The sequence below is a fragment of the Mycteria americana genome, chromosome 13, assembly GCF_035582795.1.
Source record: "Mycteria americana isolate JAX WOST 10 ecotype Jacksonville Zoo and Gardens chromosome 13, USCA_MyAme_1.0, whole genome shotgun sequence".
Lineage (NCBI taxonomy): Eukaryota > Metazoa > Chordata > Aves > Ciconiiformes > Ciconiidae > Mycteria > Mycteria americana.
The window spans coordinates 16,741,081-16,759,548 of record NC_134377.1 but is presented as its reverse complement, the minus strand read 5'-3'; the positions used below and the strand labels follow the sequence as shown (position 1 = coordinate 16,759,548).

The window sequence follows — 18,468 nt, the reverse complement described above, 5'->3', positions numbered from 1 at the left end:
AGAACTGCACTAATTATGTCCCATTTTTTTAAACTAAACGAACTAAAAATTTAACCACCCCATGCACACAGTTAACAACTTTTGCCATGAAAAGAGGGCTTAACGGCAACTGACAGTTTAAACAGCCTTCCCAAACTTAAACCTAGCAATCTAAAACAACCTTTGGCATTAGGTTAATAAGCAATCAAGCAGTAAATTAATGGTGCCACACTATACATAAGGCACATATATGTGCAACACCAATGGCATATCAATTTCAAATTAATGTTTCAAAACTGTAAATTCAGAATAAAATTTGCAATAAAGCACTTATTTTCAATCTAATTACCACAGCAACTATTGTTTTTCAAAGCTGCAGGAAAACGATAACACTTGAAGTGAGTGCTTTTGCAAAAGCAAACCTACTATCAACAAACCAGAGAGAGATTTTATATGGTGGATCATTTGGCAAACTCCCTGAAGTCCAATGAAAGCATGAATTGGTTGGTGGATCTGCTTTTACGTTAGTTACAGATAAAAATTCAACTGTGTAAAATACAGAAACTGTATAATTATGTCACAAAGTTCTTTGATACAGAAAAATTGATTCAAGTGGCCTCACAAACCCCTCAAAAGTACATGCCTTCACTGTAAAAAAAAAAAAAAAAAAAAAAAAGTATATGCCTTGGTTTTATTTCTTTGAAATAGTTTACTTTTGCTTACCTTCTGCTGCAGGAACTGTTCCTTCACTTTTTGAACCTGTTTTTTAAGGCTGGCATTTTCTTGTTGCAGATTTTCTACCTGCCAGAGGGAAAAAAAGCAAACACATTGCTTTACATGCCAAATGTCATATTCTGTGTTGTTTCAAGCAGTGACAGTATCTCTTGCTGTGCTCGTACCAATTGCCTAATCTAATGAGGATCCTGTTTCTGACTAGACATCTCAATGGCAGTGTTAGATAACACGTTTTATACAGAAATACATTCATACAGGTCACCACACAGTGAGCCTTGTCAACCCTCAGGAATGCAGGAAGTCCCCTTATCCTGCCATTAAAGTTTTAGTATGCATCATTAGTGTACATATGTTATATCCAGATGGCACCCGTTCACATATACATGATCAAATGAAGAAACGAGCTGGTTCTTTGAAGGAAAAAAACAATCTTTATGATAAATACACTTCCATAGTTCTTCAATACTTCTATTAGTAATGCTACCAAATCCCATTATTATCTTCAAAAGAAATCTCTAAAGATTACCAGGAACTCATCATTACCAGGATTCAATAAGAAAGCTCTTGCTATGGAGCTCGGATGCTCTAAAAGATACAGAGCATAAATGACTATCAAACTAAGGTGTGAAAGGAAGAGTCACAATAATTTAAAGCAGCCACCAGAAGAATAAGGATATGCATTAGGCTTGATCTGGTAAAATAGTTCAGTGACTAGAAAAAAGCCTCAGTTGGTATACAGCAATACACAAAAGCAAACCCTGGTATATTGTTTCAAGAGAAAAGACACAATTAAACATGACCAAATTACTGCATAAGGAAGATGTTTGGCCCACAGTGCCACAGAAAAGTAGCACACCAAAAAATTACTTCCAAAACTGTGATCTGTATTCAAAATTATTGCGTATTAAAACTCACAGATTTTAGAAAGATGGTAACAGACTGAACAAGATCAATTAAGCTCAGCTCCCCATCCCATGCCACATAAACGCATATAGATACCAAGGGATATTAAACTGTAAGCTCACCAACGATGTAATAGGATGTAAAGCGTCAGATAGTCTACCAACAGGGAAAAACGACAGAACTGATTAAAATATTCCCACTAGCTGAATCTCGCAACTACACACGTATACAAACTCACGTGTACCAATCTCCTCTCATGTAAAGGGCTCTACTGGGTGCCTGTGGCAATACTTCCCTGCAACAGCTACTTTAAACAAGATACTTTTAGGGATTCATTACCTGGCTTGACTTGATTGCCATTTCTTGCCTCAGTTGTTCCAAGATCTGTGATGCTACTTCTGTACCTTCTCCAAGGCGCATTGCTCCTTCGTCAAGTTGCTCTTTGCTTGCTTTTGCTGCCTGCAGAGCTACTTCCAAGACAATCTTCTCATTCTGCAAATACTGGATCGCGTCATCTTTAGAATTAGCATCACTTTGGAACTCTTCTAATCTGGCCTTCAGTTCATCATACTGTGTTTGCAGGTCATCCAGGGACTGCTCTTTGGTGTGCAATATCTCTTGGGTCAGAGTGAATTGCTTCATTAGGTCTAGGTGTTCTTGCTGTAAAGATTCAAGCTGCAGATCTCGCTGATGCAAAGTCAACTTGACCTGAGAAGAAGTATCTTAAGATTACATTCATACAAAATGAATGTTATCTTTGCAAATGCACTCCAATCAAGATATTTTCACTAATATTTTAGCTTCTAGGAGAAACCAGAAGAAGGTGAAAATATTTTTTAACTTTCCTAGGCCACTTCTTCTATTTGCTCTATCCATTGTATCGATTGCCTTCTGCAGCATCTGTAATCTTACAGCCTAAACAATGACCAGAATGACAAACCTACAATATTGTTAAGTAAGATTCCCAGTATTCTAAATTTTTATTTGAAAAATGTGTCCACAGTAGATATACCGCGTAAGTTCAGTGTTATTAATGATAATGCCATATAATTTCATGGAATATAATACTGAAGTATCACATACTTCATCCATTCCAGCCCTTGACATGCTGCCTTTGTAATGTTACAAGGTTAAAGCAGGACTCTGTAGTGAAGTGCAGATTTATTACACCCTAAGTGTATGTAATGACTGCCTAACAGAGTTGTTAGGCAGTCATTACATACACAACTGTACCCTGACTGCCTAACAACTTTGAACGTGGATCTATGCTTCTTGTCTATACTTAGAATAATCACATAGTGAATTCACTAAAAAAAACCCAACATCTACAAGACAGTAGTTCTGAAATTTCAAAAAAGTACTGTTACTGAGATGGTTAAAACAATGGGAGCCTTTTCACTTGGGACAGAGTGACTTTGATATGGACTTCATCTTTGCAGCAATCTTTCAGGTTTTAAAAAAAGTTTAGAGCTCACAATCTACTTACTATTGCCTTTTCCGCCAAATAAGTATTTCCCCTGAAACCCTGGGGAAGTTACCTAACAACAGTCTACCTGTTCTAATTCTTGCTCCAATGTTGCTGCAGAATCAGCCATTTTCTGAAGCTGTTCTTTCTCATCCTCAAACTCCTCTAGTTTTCTCTGCAAGTCTTCTTCCACCATGGTTTTAGCCTCCTGGATCTGCATGAAGGCAGCTTCTTGATCTAACATGTCAGCCTGCACAGAAAAAGCAAAGAATCAACTTTGACAATTTCCATGGAGGAGGAGGGGCGGGGGAAAAAATTAAAAAAGGGAGGAAAAGAAAAATGTAAGTTATCAAGAAAATTTCTAGAGAAAAGATACAAGCAAAAATAATTATGATGTCTGCCTTACACACCTGTATGTCTTTACTGAAGTCACCCATTCATATACTTAAGACACCTTAGAATAACAGTGTCTTGTATAGTTGTGATAATCAGAATTCCTCTTAAATAACACCATATCCTTTCTAAATTGATGCAATTGACATAAAGAAAAAGAATCTTTATTAAAATTAAGCTGTTTGGAAAAATTCTGAAACAAAAAATTCCTTGGATGCTGTAGCTACTCCATGAAACAGCAATTCCTGTCATTTATGCAATCGCTATTATAACCCCAGTGATGGGGTGCTTCCACTGACCTGCTGCTTTACTGCCCTTTGAGACTTAGAAGCAGGAATGTCACTGAAATTCAACGGGATTTAAGGCTCTAAGTGCTTTGAAAGTGAGTGTATTGCACTTCAGATTTTACCCATCTTTTCTGGCTGGTGGGCAGGACGGACAAACCTGAGTACTGAGCAATTTCACACACTTAGAAAGCACTTTACTGACTTAGTTTAACTTCCAATTAAGTTTTCTCTTGAACAAGTTCATGAATGGGCAAAGGACAACATTTACATTAACTTCTGAAATTCAATTAAAAACAAATACCAGAGCTGAAAATGCAAGTATCACCTTGGAATGGGAAACATATGGCCTTGCTCCCTCTCACTGTTCGTAATGTCATACAAATTTATTTGCTCTGAAATATTTACTGGTTTTATAATGCAGCATTTTAATCAATTCATAAGAATTCAATGTTACTTTGCTGGAATAGCCTTAAGTTTGCAAAACCTAAATACACAACCTAGGCAGAACATAATTCATGAAGACCACCTACAACCATACCTCAATATTTTGCAGCTGTGCTGCAATACGTTCCTTTTCTTTAATGGATCTGTGCTGGGTTTCAGTCAGCTGCTGAGACAGTGCCACATTCTCTAATTTGAGATGTTCCAACATACCTGCTTGAGTCATTTGCCCAGCCTAAAGGAAGGAAAAAAAAAAAATCACAGGTTAATACAAACAGTCAAAATTTGGCCAACAAATTTAAGAGGTTTTTTTTGGGGGGGGGGAATCACGTTGCATCTACCTGTGCCTTATCTCAGCTACTTTCATTGCACTACAGCTCTTTATCCACAGAAGGCAAGTGCTTTGGTTAAATTTATGCCTCAGCATTAACGTGAAGTAACATCTCATGATGAAAACCAAAACACCATCCCCCCCTGCTCTCCACCCGAAGAATACACAAGTGAGACCAGCTCCCTTGTCCAAGCGCATAAACAATGTCCTCTGGATAAAACTAACATAAAAAAGAACAGATTCTCAGTCCTCCTATATGCAAGTAAATCATAATACCTGTATATTGGCCATCTCACTCTGCAGCCTGACACGAGCCTCCTGTGCTAGTACAAGCTGCTGCTGGTACCACTGCCGCACATTTTGGAGCGATGTGATTTCCGTTTCAGATGCCTTTAGCTTATTGGTCAGTGTGGTCCGCTCCAGCTGCACCTTCTGAAGCTGGTTCTGTAAGGAAGCCAACTGCTGTCGCAGATCATGAACTAGAAAAAGAAAAACAAAAAAAACTTAGACTAGCGCTCTCCGTTGTTCTATTTTTATGCACACATTTTCAAGGATTATTGCTATATTCATAGCTTTTTCTTTTTTTTTTTTTCTTTCTTTTTGAACAAAAACATATATGCCTAATTACATGAAGACTGGCTTTTCCTGCAAAAGTGAGGGGAAGTGCTCGAATCCAAAGTATCAGGTCATAAGCAGAATAAAATTAAAATAAATGAATCACTTCTATAAGCATTCATAGTTCCTTAGAGGCAGAAAATATGAGCTAATTAAAAATCAGGAAGCAGGTATCCTCACATGTAGAGTCACCATTACAAACCAATATTTGTACAATTTTCTAAAAACCATTAGTCCACTGTCAAACAGTTACTAGACTAAATATTCACACCTCCCTCTCCAAGCTGGCAGTGGCAGCTTGCAAATTGTGGCACTTCTGTGACACAAAATAAAAACCAATCATCTTAAAATTCAGACCATTTTATTAGTATGACATCGATGACACACAAAATTCCTTCTTCTTCCTGGACTTCAGAATAACATTGAAATAAAATGATTTATGGAATAACAAATTGTAAAGATTGACGTTTACATCATCGCACCTGTGCTGTCTCTGGTGAGAACATTTTTTTGCATATCTTCAACCTTCAGCAGGAGTCTTTGGTACTGCTCCTCTGCTAACTGCAAATCATTATTTGAAGAAGCCAAACTAGCATTCTTTGCTTCCAAAGTATTTTGCAGGTCAGCCATTGCTCGTTCCAGATCCCAGCAAGACTGCTTTAATGTGGCCACTTCGGAGCTCAGAGATTCCTGCTTCTGCTGGCTGTTTTGGCTGTGCTCCATCTGCGCCTGAAGCTTCATGTTCAAAGCTGCAAGTTGGGCTTGTAGCTCAGTCTTCTCTTTGAGAGCCTGAATGTGTCCAGAAAATCAAAATATAGAAGTCTTAAGAGAAAATACATTAATGGCTGACTAAAGAAGATGCCCAGAAAAATGGCTTTGCTAAGGCAAAGACCACTTGCGTGTAAAAAATTATTTTTTAAAGTGACATCTCACCTAGCAGGTATTTCAAATAGTCAAAGAAAATACAGAGGAAAGCACAGACAAGACGTATAGCATTATATGTCAGTAACCACCTGAGGATTTTTAATAAGACACGTGTTTTCACACTTTAAGGAATAATGCTTTCTATTACATGTGTTATACCATCAATCAATACAAAGAGAAAATACAGCTATATAGACATTGCTAGCATTACTCTGGATTTATCACCTCTCTTTTAATTTGACTTGAAAAAAAAACCCAAACTTTTTTTTTTAAGACTTTGAAGACCTTACTAACTTTATATTTATTCTCTTAAGCATCTGCATTGGGTTTGCATGGCAAGATTTTGGTAGCAGGGGGGCTACAGGGGTGGCTTCTGTGAGAAGCTGCTAGAAGCTTCCCCTATGTCCGACAGAGCCAATGCCAGCTGGCTCCAAGACGGACCCATCACTGGCCAAGGCCGTGGTAGCGACAGTGGTAACGCCTCTGGGATAACGTATTTAAGAAGGGGGGGGGGGGGGGGGGGGGGGGGGGCGGAACTTGTGGAAGAACAACAGCAGAGAGAGGAGTGAGAATATGTGAGAGAAACAACTCTGCAGACACCAAGGTCAGTAGAGAAGGAGGGGAGGAGGTGCTCCAGGGGCAGAGCAGAGATTCCCCTGCAGCCCATGGTGAAGACCATGGTGAGGTCTGTCCTCAGAGGCTGTCCCCTGCAGCCCGTGGAGCTCCATGGTGGAGCAGATATCCACTGCAGCCCGTGGAGCACCCCATGCCAGAGCAGGTGGATGCCCGAAGGAGGCTGTGACACTGTGGGAAGCCTGCGCTGGAGCAGGCTCCTGGGAGGACCTGTGAGGAGAGGAGCCCAGGCTGGAGCAGGTTTGCTGGCAGGACTTGTGACCCCACGGGGGACCCACGCCGGAGCAGTCTGCTCCTGAAGGACTGCACCCCATGGAAAGGACCCACGCTGGAGCAGTCTGCTCCTGAAGGACTGCACCCCGTGGAAAGGGCCCACGCTGGAGCAGTTTGTGAAGAACTGCAGCCCATGGGAAGGACTCATGTTGGAGAAGTTTGTGGAGGACGGTCTCCCGTGGGAGGGATCCCAGGCTGGAGCAGGGGAAGAATGTGGGGAGTCCTCCCTCTGAGGAGGAACGAGCGGCAGAGACAACGTGTGATGAAGTGACTGCAACCCCTGTTCCCCGTCCCGCTGCGGGGGGAGGAGGTAGAGAAAACTGGGAGTGAAGTTGAGCCCGGGAAGAAGGGAGGGGTGGGGGGAAGGGAGGGGTGGGGGGAAGGCGTTTTAAGATTTGGTTTTATTTCTCACTATCCTACTCTTATTTGATTGGTAATAAACTGATTTCCCCAAGTCAAGTCTTTTTTGCCCATAATGGTAATTGGTGAGTGATCTCTCCCTGCCCTTATCTCGACCCACGAGCCTTTTGTTGTATTTTTCTCTCCCCTGTCCAAATGAGGAGGGGAGCAATAGAGCGGCGTTGGTGGGCACCTGGCCTCCAGCCAGGGTCAATGCACTACAGATTCCTTGTAAAGTACCTTATTCGACAATGTTTTTACAAAACACAATTCCCACAAGTAACGAGTAGGAGGCTCTTGAAAATTAATTAACATATTAATATAATTTGCTAAATACAGAAATTCAAATTCATTTTCTACCTGATTAGCTTCTAGTGAGAGTGCTTCTAGTTGCCCTTCAAGTCTCATCTTCTCCTTCAGAACCTGTAACATTTCGTCGTGAGTTCCTGCGATAGAGCTTTCCATAGAAACACTGCAGACAGAGACAGCACACACACAGTTAAAGGGTCAGAATACAACGCTCATCTAGCTGAAGAAAAGTGAAGCTGAAATGAAGAGGTACTCAGACTCCACGTGTAACCTAGAATTTAGGACATTTTGTTCTGGCTTTATGACGGATCCAGAACACAGTGAAACAACCTTCATTACCATCCAAAGAAATAAAGAAATTATATTCACGCTAAGGTTTGATACATTACTTTCCTATATTTGCAGCAACTAGAATCTAGTGTGGCACCCATATATTTGTTATTTTACAGAAGTGCAATGGTTGACTTCATTATATTCTGTATCTGCATATCCCACTATAAGCAGACAAATGGACATAACGGGAGCACAAAACCTCCACAACTATTGTTCACAATTGTCTGCTTTAATGTGAAAGTGCCTGAAAAATACCAACAGCTGCTGCAAAAGAAGTATTGCAACAGGTATTTGGTATAAGGGATTCTTTATGCTCCTTCCCTGATGTGCAGCCAAGGAGTCTAGAGAAAAAGATCTTTTCTCTCTTATTACTGTAAGAATTAAGTCTAAGCTGGAATAACTGTCGACAACTGATTTTACCTTAACATCTCAGGGCATTACACTTTATTCCAATGAAGGGGGGGGGGGGGGGGGGAAGAGGTAATTTCAAAATTAGCATGTATAAAACATGCATCTACAGACAACTGATAAAAACACACAACTGCATTGTTAAGGGCTTCACCAGTCATCCACTTGCTTGCTGAATCACTGTTTAATACCTACGATATACACATAAGCCCGTGAGACTAACTAAATCTCATTCTAAAGGGCTGAAGAGGGTAAGAGTATCTAGGACAAGACTCTTGGCATTTCATAACTATTTGAGGTCTGAAAGGTACATGTGTAGATCAGGAAAAGGACGATAATAAATATCACTGAGTCGGTTAAGTCTACACTTTCAGACTGTAAAGATCAATGCCACATCAGTGATTCACTGAACGAATGCCTGCTTCACAAGTAAATACAGGTAGAAGCAACTGCTAGCAGTACATTTAAAACACACTGTCAGTGGCAAAAATATCTTCCTCTAAAGATATACTTAGTAAATAGGTACTCAAGTGAAGTGACCTTTCAGTTTCTTTTAGAATCTGTAAGTTAACAACAGATTTGATCACAGTGAATGTAAGTTAAAACTGGATCCAAAGTTAGTAGAAGGTAAGAGTAAGTATAATGCCTAATAATGGCCTCACTGTACGGTGATCTTTCTTACCTGCTAGAAATACTGTCTCTCCTACTCCGTACTTCCCCATTAACTTCTTGCTCTTGGGCTTGATGCTCCACTGCCGCAGCCTGTAGCACCTCACTGATGGAAGGAAATTGCCCCATTGCATCAGGATGTATCTTCTGACCGTTTATTGTATACGGAATACCCTGTTTGCCTTCTGCATTCTGCAAACTGTTATACAGCCCTTTTCCTGACACGCTGCTGTAGGTAGAGCTGTCACTCTCATTTCCATCCAGCCTCATTCCCACTTCACTCCCGTCAATCTCTGAAACGCTATCTCCTGCCAAGGAGGAATTCTCTATTCGATCATCCGTGTCAGAGGGTAGACTAATCTCAGAAACAACTGATGTTGGACCGCTTCGGCTTTGCTTCAGAGTCCCACCAGATAAATCAGTAGCCACAAAATTCCCAGTAGCATTTCTAGAGCCTGCATCTTCAGTTCTGTAGTCAGCCAAGGACCGGATCTTACTGGGCTTAGATTTTGAACTTCTTCTTTCTTTTGAGGATGCTGGAAGTCCCAAGCTACCCAGTTTTGGCCCCCTGGGGACACTGGTCCGCAAAAAGGAGTATTCTTTTGTCATTGCTACAGTGCTAGCTCTTGGCAAGATTTCCGGATTTAACATCAGCTCAGGATCTAAGGTGCTGGAGGGCCGGTTTTTGGATGTAGACTGATTCGACTAGAAGAAGCAGAGCCAATGATAAATTCCAGAACGTTACATTTGAACTAGCATCAAAGACTTTTTTGCTGTAGAACTTAATATGGAAAGCTCTACACTTTTACATTAATATTTAAATATATGCATCATTTCATAAATGAGGCAAATTACATCAGCAATCAACCCTATCAAGGCCTGGTATATGCATGTTGAAAATGATCAAGGTAGACTACAAAAGCTAACTGAAAAAGACAGGAAAAATTGAACATTCAGGTTACTTAAGTTTTGGGTTTGTTCCCCCCCCCGCCCCTATTTTAAGTAGCACAAAATGGTATGTTACCAATGAGGTAACAGAGAACCAGATTTTGCATATCCAGAAGAAAAAAATACTTCCTCACATTTGAGAAAACTACCCAATGTTTAAAGCAGAGAAAATAGTAATTTACAGCACAGAAAGGATAAAGTTTTCAAGCTTCTCACCAACACACTGAATCTAGAAGACCTGTTGTGTGGTACTCACTCTTTCTTGATGTCTCTTCACTCTGTATTGTTTGAGCTGTTCTTCTAGCCGTCTTCTTGCTTGAAGTCTTATTTGTTCTTCTTTCTCCAGCGGGAGTGAAGACTCTACTGAGCCTGTAAGTGAAAGGTATCTTTACAGTCAAACAGAAAACTCCCAACTCAGGCAAATCTGATGCAAAAGGAAAAAGCCCCTTCTACCGTCAGCAACATGCTTCATGCTTAAGCAAGGAACGCAAGGAAAGCCCATTGGCATGCACCTCAGAATACCCTCTTCTAATATATCCTCGTGTAAGCATTGGTAAAGCCTGTGTATTTCCGTTGCTTAGTTTGCAAATGCTGTAGTTCCGCCACGTATATATGACAAGAGATTATACAGCAAGAACAAAACTATTGCTGTCATTTAATGTCACCTGTCCTGCGCTTCTGACAGAACTAAAACTATAAAACTAAGCAAGACCTATGCAGTCTACTCATTCCCTACAGGTCAGAGAAAGATGTTCCCTAGATACATTTTCTTACTTTTTGTTAACTCACATTAAATCTTTCCCGTAGTAAGGCTTTTAAAAAAACATTATTTCAGAAAACTCCTGCAGCATTAGACACCTTAATATAAAGGCTTCCCCTTTCTCTCCCCTTTATTGCTCTTCTCTTCCCCCCTTTATTACTTAGCTTAAAATCACCTGGTTCTGCTGTTAAGTCTTTTTTTTTAATGTCACCTGTTACTCTAAAGAAGATTAGAATAGCTTCAGCCCCAGAAAGCATAAATTCCCCTCCAGCATAAGAATGATTTTTAAATGGTAAGGCACGTGCCTTAGCTGCAGCAGAGGGTGGTTTACTGAAAGAAAATGAATTGTAGTTCAAAGTAAAAGCTTACTGCAAAACCAAAGTTTAGTCCAAGCTTAAACGATGTTATAGGATTCTAGAGCCAGGCTCAGAGTAAAAAGCTTTATGCAGCAAGAGAAAGCAGGGGCACCACCATAAACAGATGCTTACACAATTCAGTTTCTTGCATGGGAAGACTTAGTTTGAGAGACTGCAAAGCTTCTTTTCTAAGAACTATGCCCTCAGCACTAGTTCCCTGAGACTTCCTTAGGCTGTCATGGAAACCAGTCACACCTGGGCATGACTCTTGACCCTGCGCACTGCTGTTGGGGTCAAAAGAGACAGGGGAGTCGGGGAAGAGCGACTCTGGCCCATTCTGGCAGGCGTCCACTTTGCTGTTTATCTCCAGACTTCCCTCTTCATTTGGCACTTCGTTGATGTTAATACTGGTAGCTGGAAAAGAAAGTTTCACTGAGCTGCACTGTAATCCACGCCATTTATCTTCACACCTCCACCCAAACACAATGCTACCACTATTGCCTTTAGACTGTAAGAATATGGAAATTGCTAATGACAGCAACTGACAGGAGGAATTTTATAAAGGACTTTTTTGATTCTTCATTTAAAAAGACCAGAACAAGTACCTTTCATTTGCTTTACTACATCGCCTTCAAGCCGGACCTCAAAAGTGATCATAAAATATCTTCAAAACCTCACACAGGTTTTTAAATCTTGTTAGGTTTAGAAGCATGAAACACCGAGTGTAAGTAACGTGATCTGTGTCACACTGAGTGGCAACCTACTACAAATAAGACTCAGCAACCGCAGGCCTGTGCTGAATGATTCAGCTACTTGGTATGCTGCTGGGCACTGGGGAGAAAGCATCCTCCACCATCCTGGCTTCCAGCCTGGGCCAAGCAGAGTTTCTCAATTTTAAACCAAGTTTAAATTTTTTCAAATAGGACATCTTCATCAAAAGTACAGTAGCAAAGCTCACATGTATCAAAATAATAAACCTATCCATTAAAAGGCAATTCAAGAACCACTTTAATACCAATTTTATCCTCACTTACTAATATTGGATTTTTCTTTTCCATCAGGAAAAATGCATCTTCAAAACCAGTTCAACACTTCACAGGTTTATATTTTGGATTTCTCACATATTTTACTTCACTCGGCTGTGGACTATTTACGTTTATGAAACTGCCATTGCAACAAAACTGTGTATCTAACTTTAAATGCATTATCATAGATCTCAAATGAGCAAGGTACTAAAATAGCCACTGTCTGTTCATTCCCACGCCATGTATCACTGGAGTAACTGGAACTCATATGGAAGATTTCTTTTTTTTTTTTTTTTTCATAAACATGTTTGAAAGTATTTAACGTTTGTGATCACAAAGTATTTGCAAGTAGAAAAATCAAGTTTCCTCTTTCTATTTTTTTATCCTCTGAGAGCTACAGACTTGAGTAAGCAGTTTGGTTTTTTTAAAGTCTGCTCAAAGATGTGGGGAAGAGAAAAAACCAAACAAACCAGAACTAAGAAACAGATCCTCCCTAAGTGTTTCTAAGATTCATACACAGAAATATTCTGTAGCCAGGAAGCTGATTACAACAATTCAATAAAACTTTAATTATTGATTTAGACCAGCCCATTAACATATTGCTATTAAACTTTTTTCCCCCCATATAATGAATCACTACAAACTTCTCAAAGGAAAACAATTAAAAAATAATGCTATTATCATTCATGTCTGTGGAGAACATTAAAGTGCACCCTGGAATTAAATAAGCCATATGGGAAAAAGTTACAGGTAGGAAGGTAGGACTTTTTAATCGTTTTCCCTTTTGTTACTGAAGAAAGCAAAAGGTTTCCTTTTAAGTGCAGTCAAATTTCACTTCAGAGTAATTTAAAGAGGAAAAGATAAATTCCCACCCCTAACCATTTGTTCCCACCTCTGCAGCACATCTTCCCTTAAGCCAGCACAGATGTTTGTACAGTGAACCAGCTCAGAGGAAACTGAATGTGGGTAAAAATCAGAAGTTTTCAGCCTTAGGTTGCCAAAACCCATCGGCTCTCTTAAGATTTGAATTAAAACACTTTTCAGTATGTTATTTGTCATGCAGAGAACATTTTCAGGCCATTTTAGCCTGAATCAGTTCTCTGATTTAGTTCACCACATGGTCACAAAAACACTTGTAGGCACGATGGAAGGGATGGGTGCAACAAGGATGCAAAGGAAGACAGAGGACAGGACTGCCTTTTTAATGACTAACCAAAGTCAGAGTTTAAGGCATTGTAAAACTAAAAGATTATCAAAACCAAATTTAAAATAGATGTCAGTGCTAAGAATAGCCACAATAAGCCAAAAATAAGAAGATACCTCGCACATTCAGAAGTAGTGTTTCTGCCCATCTTTCATAAACTGCAGCTATTACTGCATCAGGTTTATATTTTATTTACATTTTTATCTTCATAACTGTGAGTGGTATATATATACAAAAGAGATGCTGGAGCAAATTCTGGAGGAATGGTTTCCTGGCAACTTCCCGAGGCCTCGAGACACTCAGAATCTAAACGCTGCCTTGAACTAAAGTAATTTAATTGTGGTAGTATCAATACAACTGCAGTCTTTTTAGAACAGTGGGGGAGGAGATGCAATTAGATTGAAAACAGTAGAAAGACACACTACTTATTTGTAAGCCACAACTCAATTGTTTGGGCGATGTCCAACACAGGAGACGACAGGAACGTGTGATCTCCAACTTCATAAAAGATGAATGAATCATCATATAACTACGCTCTGCCAGTCTGATAACGGGCAGCATAAGAAATGCAAATAAAGTCTCAGGCCTCCACTTTCTTGCCCGTGACAAGATGACAAATCTGCGGTACGAGAGGCAGCTGGAAGGGTAACAACTTCGTCACATGATCACCTCCTTTTACGTAAGGAACCTCTGTACTTTTGTGTATCTACGCAGCCGCAACATATACACCCCCTCCACCCATCTACCACCTTATCCTTATACACCAACATATCCTCAGACACCTGTAGTGGAAACGCGGAGATTTCAATTCAATACAAGGAAAAGATTTTCACAAATGAAAGCACTTAAATATTGGAACGGGTTGTTGAATCTTCCTCTCTGGAGATTTTCAGAATTCAAGAGGACAAGGTTGCGAGCAACCTGATCTAGCTTCAAAACGAGGTCTGCTCTGTGCATGAGGTTGAACTAGACAACCACAGAGGTCCCTTCCAACATAAGTTTGATTCTATAATCTACTCAGATCAGCGCTCTATTAAGTTTCTTGTAAACAGCTGCGCGATTATTTTATTATAGAGCTTGTCTACATATAAAAGTTATTTTGACATCATTTGGGGAGTACATGCCAGCATCTCTCTTCTGTAAATGGAAGCTTAGAGAGACTTTTAAAGTACATTTTGGGTTTTGCCTAATCAATTTAATTTATTAGGAAAATTTCTTTTGCCCGAATAAAGTACTCCAGTCATGAGCTTACTCCATAACAATCATTTCAGAACTGTTAGTTCCAGAGAATTTCAGGTATACACTCTTGGAAATACTATCAGAAGAGAGGGTAACACTCTGAACAAGACATACTCAACTGAGAGCCAATAGTACTTAAGTTAATAGTTTGGTTTTGTTTTGAAAGAATTAAGTTTTAAAACAAAAGACAGTTTTCCCATACACAGTCATAGCCTTCACCAAACTTGCTTAAAACTGCTGTACATGAAATTCCTGACCTCAAGGAAAAAAATCCTTCAGCATCACCTGAACAACAAAACAGATAGTTGTAGAGAAGCCTAGGTAAGACTAGGAAATTATTTGGTGCGTATGAAGTAACTTACTGTTAATTTCATCTGTTGTAACCGGCAAATCTGACTTGGCTTTACAATCTGGAAGTTCTTCAGAGCTGCTAGGGGCCCCATTACTGCTTCTGTTCTCCAAGTGAACATCCTGCTGGACAGATGAGGAGTCCATGGTAAAAACAATCCAGATCCCTGGAAATTTTTTCTTCTGAGTAATTTGCCGCCAAGTGAACTACCAAGTCCTGTTTCTCTCCATCAGCAACAACAGCATCAAGATGTTACGCAGGAGCACGGTTGTGAGCTTTACAGCTGTTGGTGTGCAGCACGTAGCTGATAATTCCAGGAGATCATGAAAACAGCTCGCAGCCAAAGCTGTAATCACCAAGGAGCTGCATCCTCTAGAAACAAAATGTAGTAAATTTACAAACGTTTCTTAGAGCTTTGAAAATGTGAGTTAGAATGAAAGTAGTGCTCACAGATTACCCACCAGCCCAACTTCAAGACACAGAACCGGTAATAACACAGGGTAATAACAGAGACAATGAAATACAACCAAGCTTTTGTGCATAAGAAGTAACCAGCGTAATGATGCAAGAAGATAATATTCAGTGAGACAACTGATTTAAGATCACTGTCCCTTTCAATGGAAATGCCTCTTTGGCCTGTGCTTTAATAAGCAAGCCAGTAGTCAGAGTAGCATTTTGCTCTGTAAATTACAGTCTGGACTTTCATACCATATAATTCATTTCAGGGACCTACTCCCATTTAAGTTTCAATAACTTCAGTTAGAATGCAGTATGGAATTCAGATTTAATTTTTTTAAATTAAATTACATCATTACTATTTACTTGTCTGCAGAGCAGCGAGTATGTATCCCTGTACAGAGCCTGAACTACTCATTACACCACGTGTTGGCAGTCAGAACGTGGCCTGGGCGGCAGTTCAACGCTGCCTTCTCCGACGAAGAGTCAAGAGGAGGATTTCCAAACACAGTTTATAGAATTTGCAAATGATTCTCCAGGCATTCAGATCTTACCTTTGGGTATAGACCCAGCCAACTAATACAATCTGACAGAAGCTGTTGTACATAGTCACTTCAAGTATTTAAATTCTGTCCAAATAGTTACTGACAGCCGAATTCAGATTACAAAATACTGTGGTCCCTATTTACTAAAGAAACATAAGAAATCCCCAGTTAAGAAAAAAAAGGGGAGGTTGTGGGGAGAATGTCAAGTCAGGAATATTTTAATTGCATTTTTACATGAACACAAACATTTTGAGCAACATTCCTTCCATATCTCCAGAAAGTACTTGTGTAACTGCTACTGCGCCCTGGTCACCCAGCAACACCACCAGTCATCTCCAAAACGTTCCTGAAGCTGCTGACAGCCAGGGTACACAGGATTATGTAGGTGACCCCTATGTAGGTGAGCCATGAAGGAGCCAGAAACCTGCAGCACACTTCTAAAAGAGAAACCTCCACCAAACAGAAAGATTAATACCTTCACTGTCCTTTGTTATTCATTTTAAAAGCTTTTCCGTATATAAAGCTTACAATAAAACTTCCGGAAGAACAGCCGTTGTACGGCCAGTAGATACGACACGACAGGTCACAAAGAGGAGTTACAGACAAAAGGCAAGCCCGAGTCAGACTGCTTACACCTTGGCAAAATCCAGTCAACGTCAGGTGGTTTGTTTTCCTTGTCATAAAACATCTTTTAATAATCAGGGTCATGAAGAACGGCTTTCTCCTGCACAACCCATTCCCAAATTAAAGGTTAGAGCATTTTGGCTTCAAAGTCCTTTTGTATCTGTGTTGAGCGCAGGCAGACACGCACACACACCCACACAGATGTACGCACGCCACGGGAACCCGGCGGTAACCTCACACGGAAAGGAGCTGTACGAAAACAACCGATTTCGTTCAAAACACCCATACCCAGGAGGGCAGCGGAGCCCTGTCCCAGCCTGGGGGCGCCGCCCGGCGAGACGCGCCCGAGGGGTCGCTGGGCAGGGGCCGGGCACCTCTCTGGGCCGCCGGCAGAGGCACCCGCAGGCCCGGAGCCACGGTCCACGGAACCGGGCCGGCCCGGGCCGGGCGGCTCTCCGCACGCCGGCAGGCCGCGGGGAGGGAGGGCGGCCCCGAGCGCGACCCCCCGGCCCGAAGCAGCGCCCGGCCGCCCCCAGCCGCCCCCCGCCGGGCGCCGCGCCTCAGCCGCCCCCGCGCCCCGCCGCCACCCTTCCCGGGGAGACCCCGCAGACCTGGGGCCGCCCGCCTGGCGCCAGGCTCCTGCCCGAGACGTGGCGCTGCCTCCGCCGGGAAGGGGAGGGCGCGGCGGTGCAACGCGGTTCTCCCTCCCCCGCCGGCCGGGCGCCGCCGCCGCTGAGGGCTGGGCCCGACCCGGCGCGGCCCCCTCCGCCCCGCCGCCCGCGCACAGCCGGGCCCCGCGCCCCTCGGCGGGGAGCCGCGGCGGCCTGGCGCAGCCGGGGAGACGGCCGATGCCCTCGGGCCCGCTGGAGAGGCGGCGGCTTTTCCAGACGGACTCTTCCGGGAGCGGAGGGAGGGCGGGACGGGGAGCGGCTTTCCTGGCCCGGGCCCCCGTCGCCCGGGCCGGGCTTCCCTCAGCGCCGGCCCGTGGCCCTGCCGCGGGGGCCGGCGAGGCCTTGTCTCCCCTGAGGGGAGCCCGCGGCGCGGGCAGGGCCAGACTGGCCGGGGGGGACTTACCGGCTGCCTCCGTGCAGGACCCCGAGGCCGGCAGCCGACTTGCGTAAATTCAAATTAAATCTGTGCATAAATTAAAAATTAAATCTGTGTATAAAAGCGATGTGCCCCTCGCAGACTTCATTATCTGGATCGTTCACAGTCCTGCATAGTGTTACCCTTTACCAGATTAGAGTCAGGGGAGTTCAATGACATGTCCTGGTAATGTCATGTTTGCAGCATTCCTGGTGGCCCTTTCCTCATAAACCAGTCCTTAAAGTTTTCAGCATCTTTCTGGCATTGGCATCCCAGAAGTCCTGGGATTGGCATCCCAGTTCCCAGTCCTGGGGTACTGGGAACTGGTGCACCCGAGTGGTATTTCACACAACTGTTTCCTCCTGCCCTTACGTTGGTGGGTTTTGCTTGTCTAGATTTTTTCCATTAGTATAGTAGTTTATCTCGTTACACTGGGATTATTTGAGTGTTGCTGGGTAGACTTTACTCCTAACCTTGCTAGAGTCTCCGTATGGACCAGCACGTTGTTTAGTAAATGGGTATGGAAAACCAGACGTCTCTGAAAGGTCACATCACTGCCCACCCCCTCACTGTTCAGAAAACTCTGAACGTTTTTATTCTCATAATGAAAATGCCTTCTAACATCACTTTGTCACCCTAAATATAATTGCCAGGTAAACATACTTAGTCCGCTTTTCCAGGTATTCCTCTTTTATCAACCTGTCCAAATTATCTTTAATATGAACATGAACCCACTGAGCTGCTTCTCTGGGAAGACGTGGGGCTGTTGGACAAGTCAG

General features: G+C 42.1%; 1 protein-coding gene across 8 annotated transcripts in view; it reads right to left on the bottom strand.

The window, feature by feature from the left end:
* The window catches only part of GOLGA3 (golgin A3), a 31,803-nt gene extending 14,364 nt beyond the window's left edge, over positions 1-17,439 (bottom strand). For 5 of the 8 annotated variants that reach the window (XR_012777718.1, XR_012777719.1, XM_075515920.1 and 2 more), the window contains exons 1-12: positions 17,215-17,439; positions 14,992-15,348; positions 11,294-11,575; positions 10,302-10,414; positions 9,111-9,802; positions 7,739-7,850; positions 5,632-5,938; positions 4,811-5,013; positions 4,301-4,438; positions 3,171-3,332; positions 1,957-2,325; positions 703-780 (exon numbers count right to left, since the gene is read on the bottom strand). Coding sequence is in view for 6 of the 8 variants with exons in the window: in XM_075515920.1 (XP_075372035.1) it covers positions 703-780; positions 1,957-2,325; positions 3,171-3,332; positions 4,301-4,438; positions 4,811-5,013; positions 5,632-5,938; positions 7,739-7,850; positions 9,111-9,802; positions 10,302-10,414; positions 11,294-11,575; positions 14,992-15,124 (2,589 nt within the window). In the remaining 2 variants the exon portion in view is untranslated. Of the gene's footprint in view, positions 1-702; positions 781-1,956; positions 2,326-3,170; positions 3,333-4,300; positions 4,439-4,810; positions 5,014-5,631; positions 5,939-7,738; positions 7,851-9,110; positions 9,803-10,301; positions 10,415-11,293; positions 11,576-14,991; positions 15,349-15,785; positions 15,946-16,612; positions 16,845-17,214 lie in introns of those variants that run through there. The other 3 variants (XM_075515921.1, XM_075515916.1, XM_075515917.1) reach the window with 3 other exon arrangements.
* Positions 17,440-18,468: the final 1,029 nt, after the last annotated feature.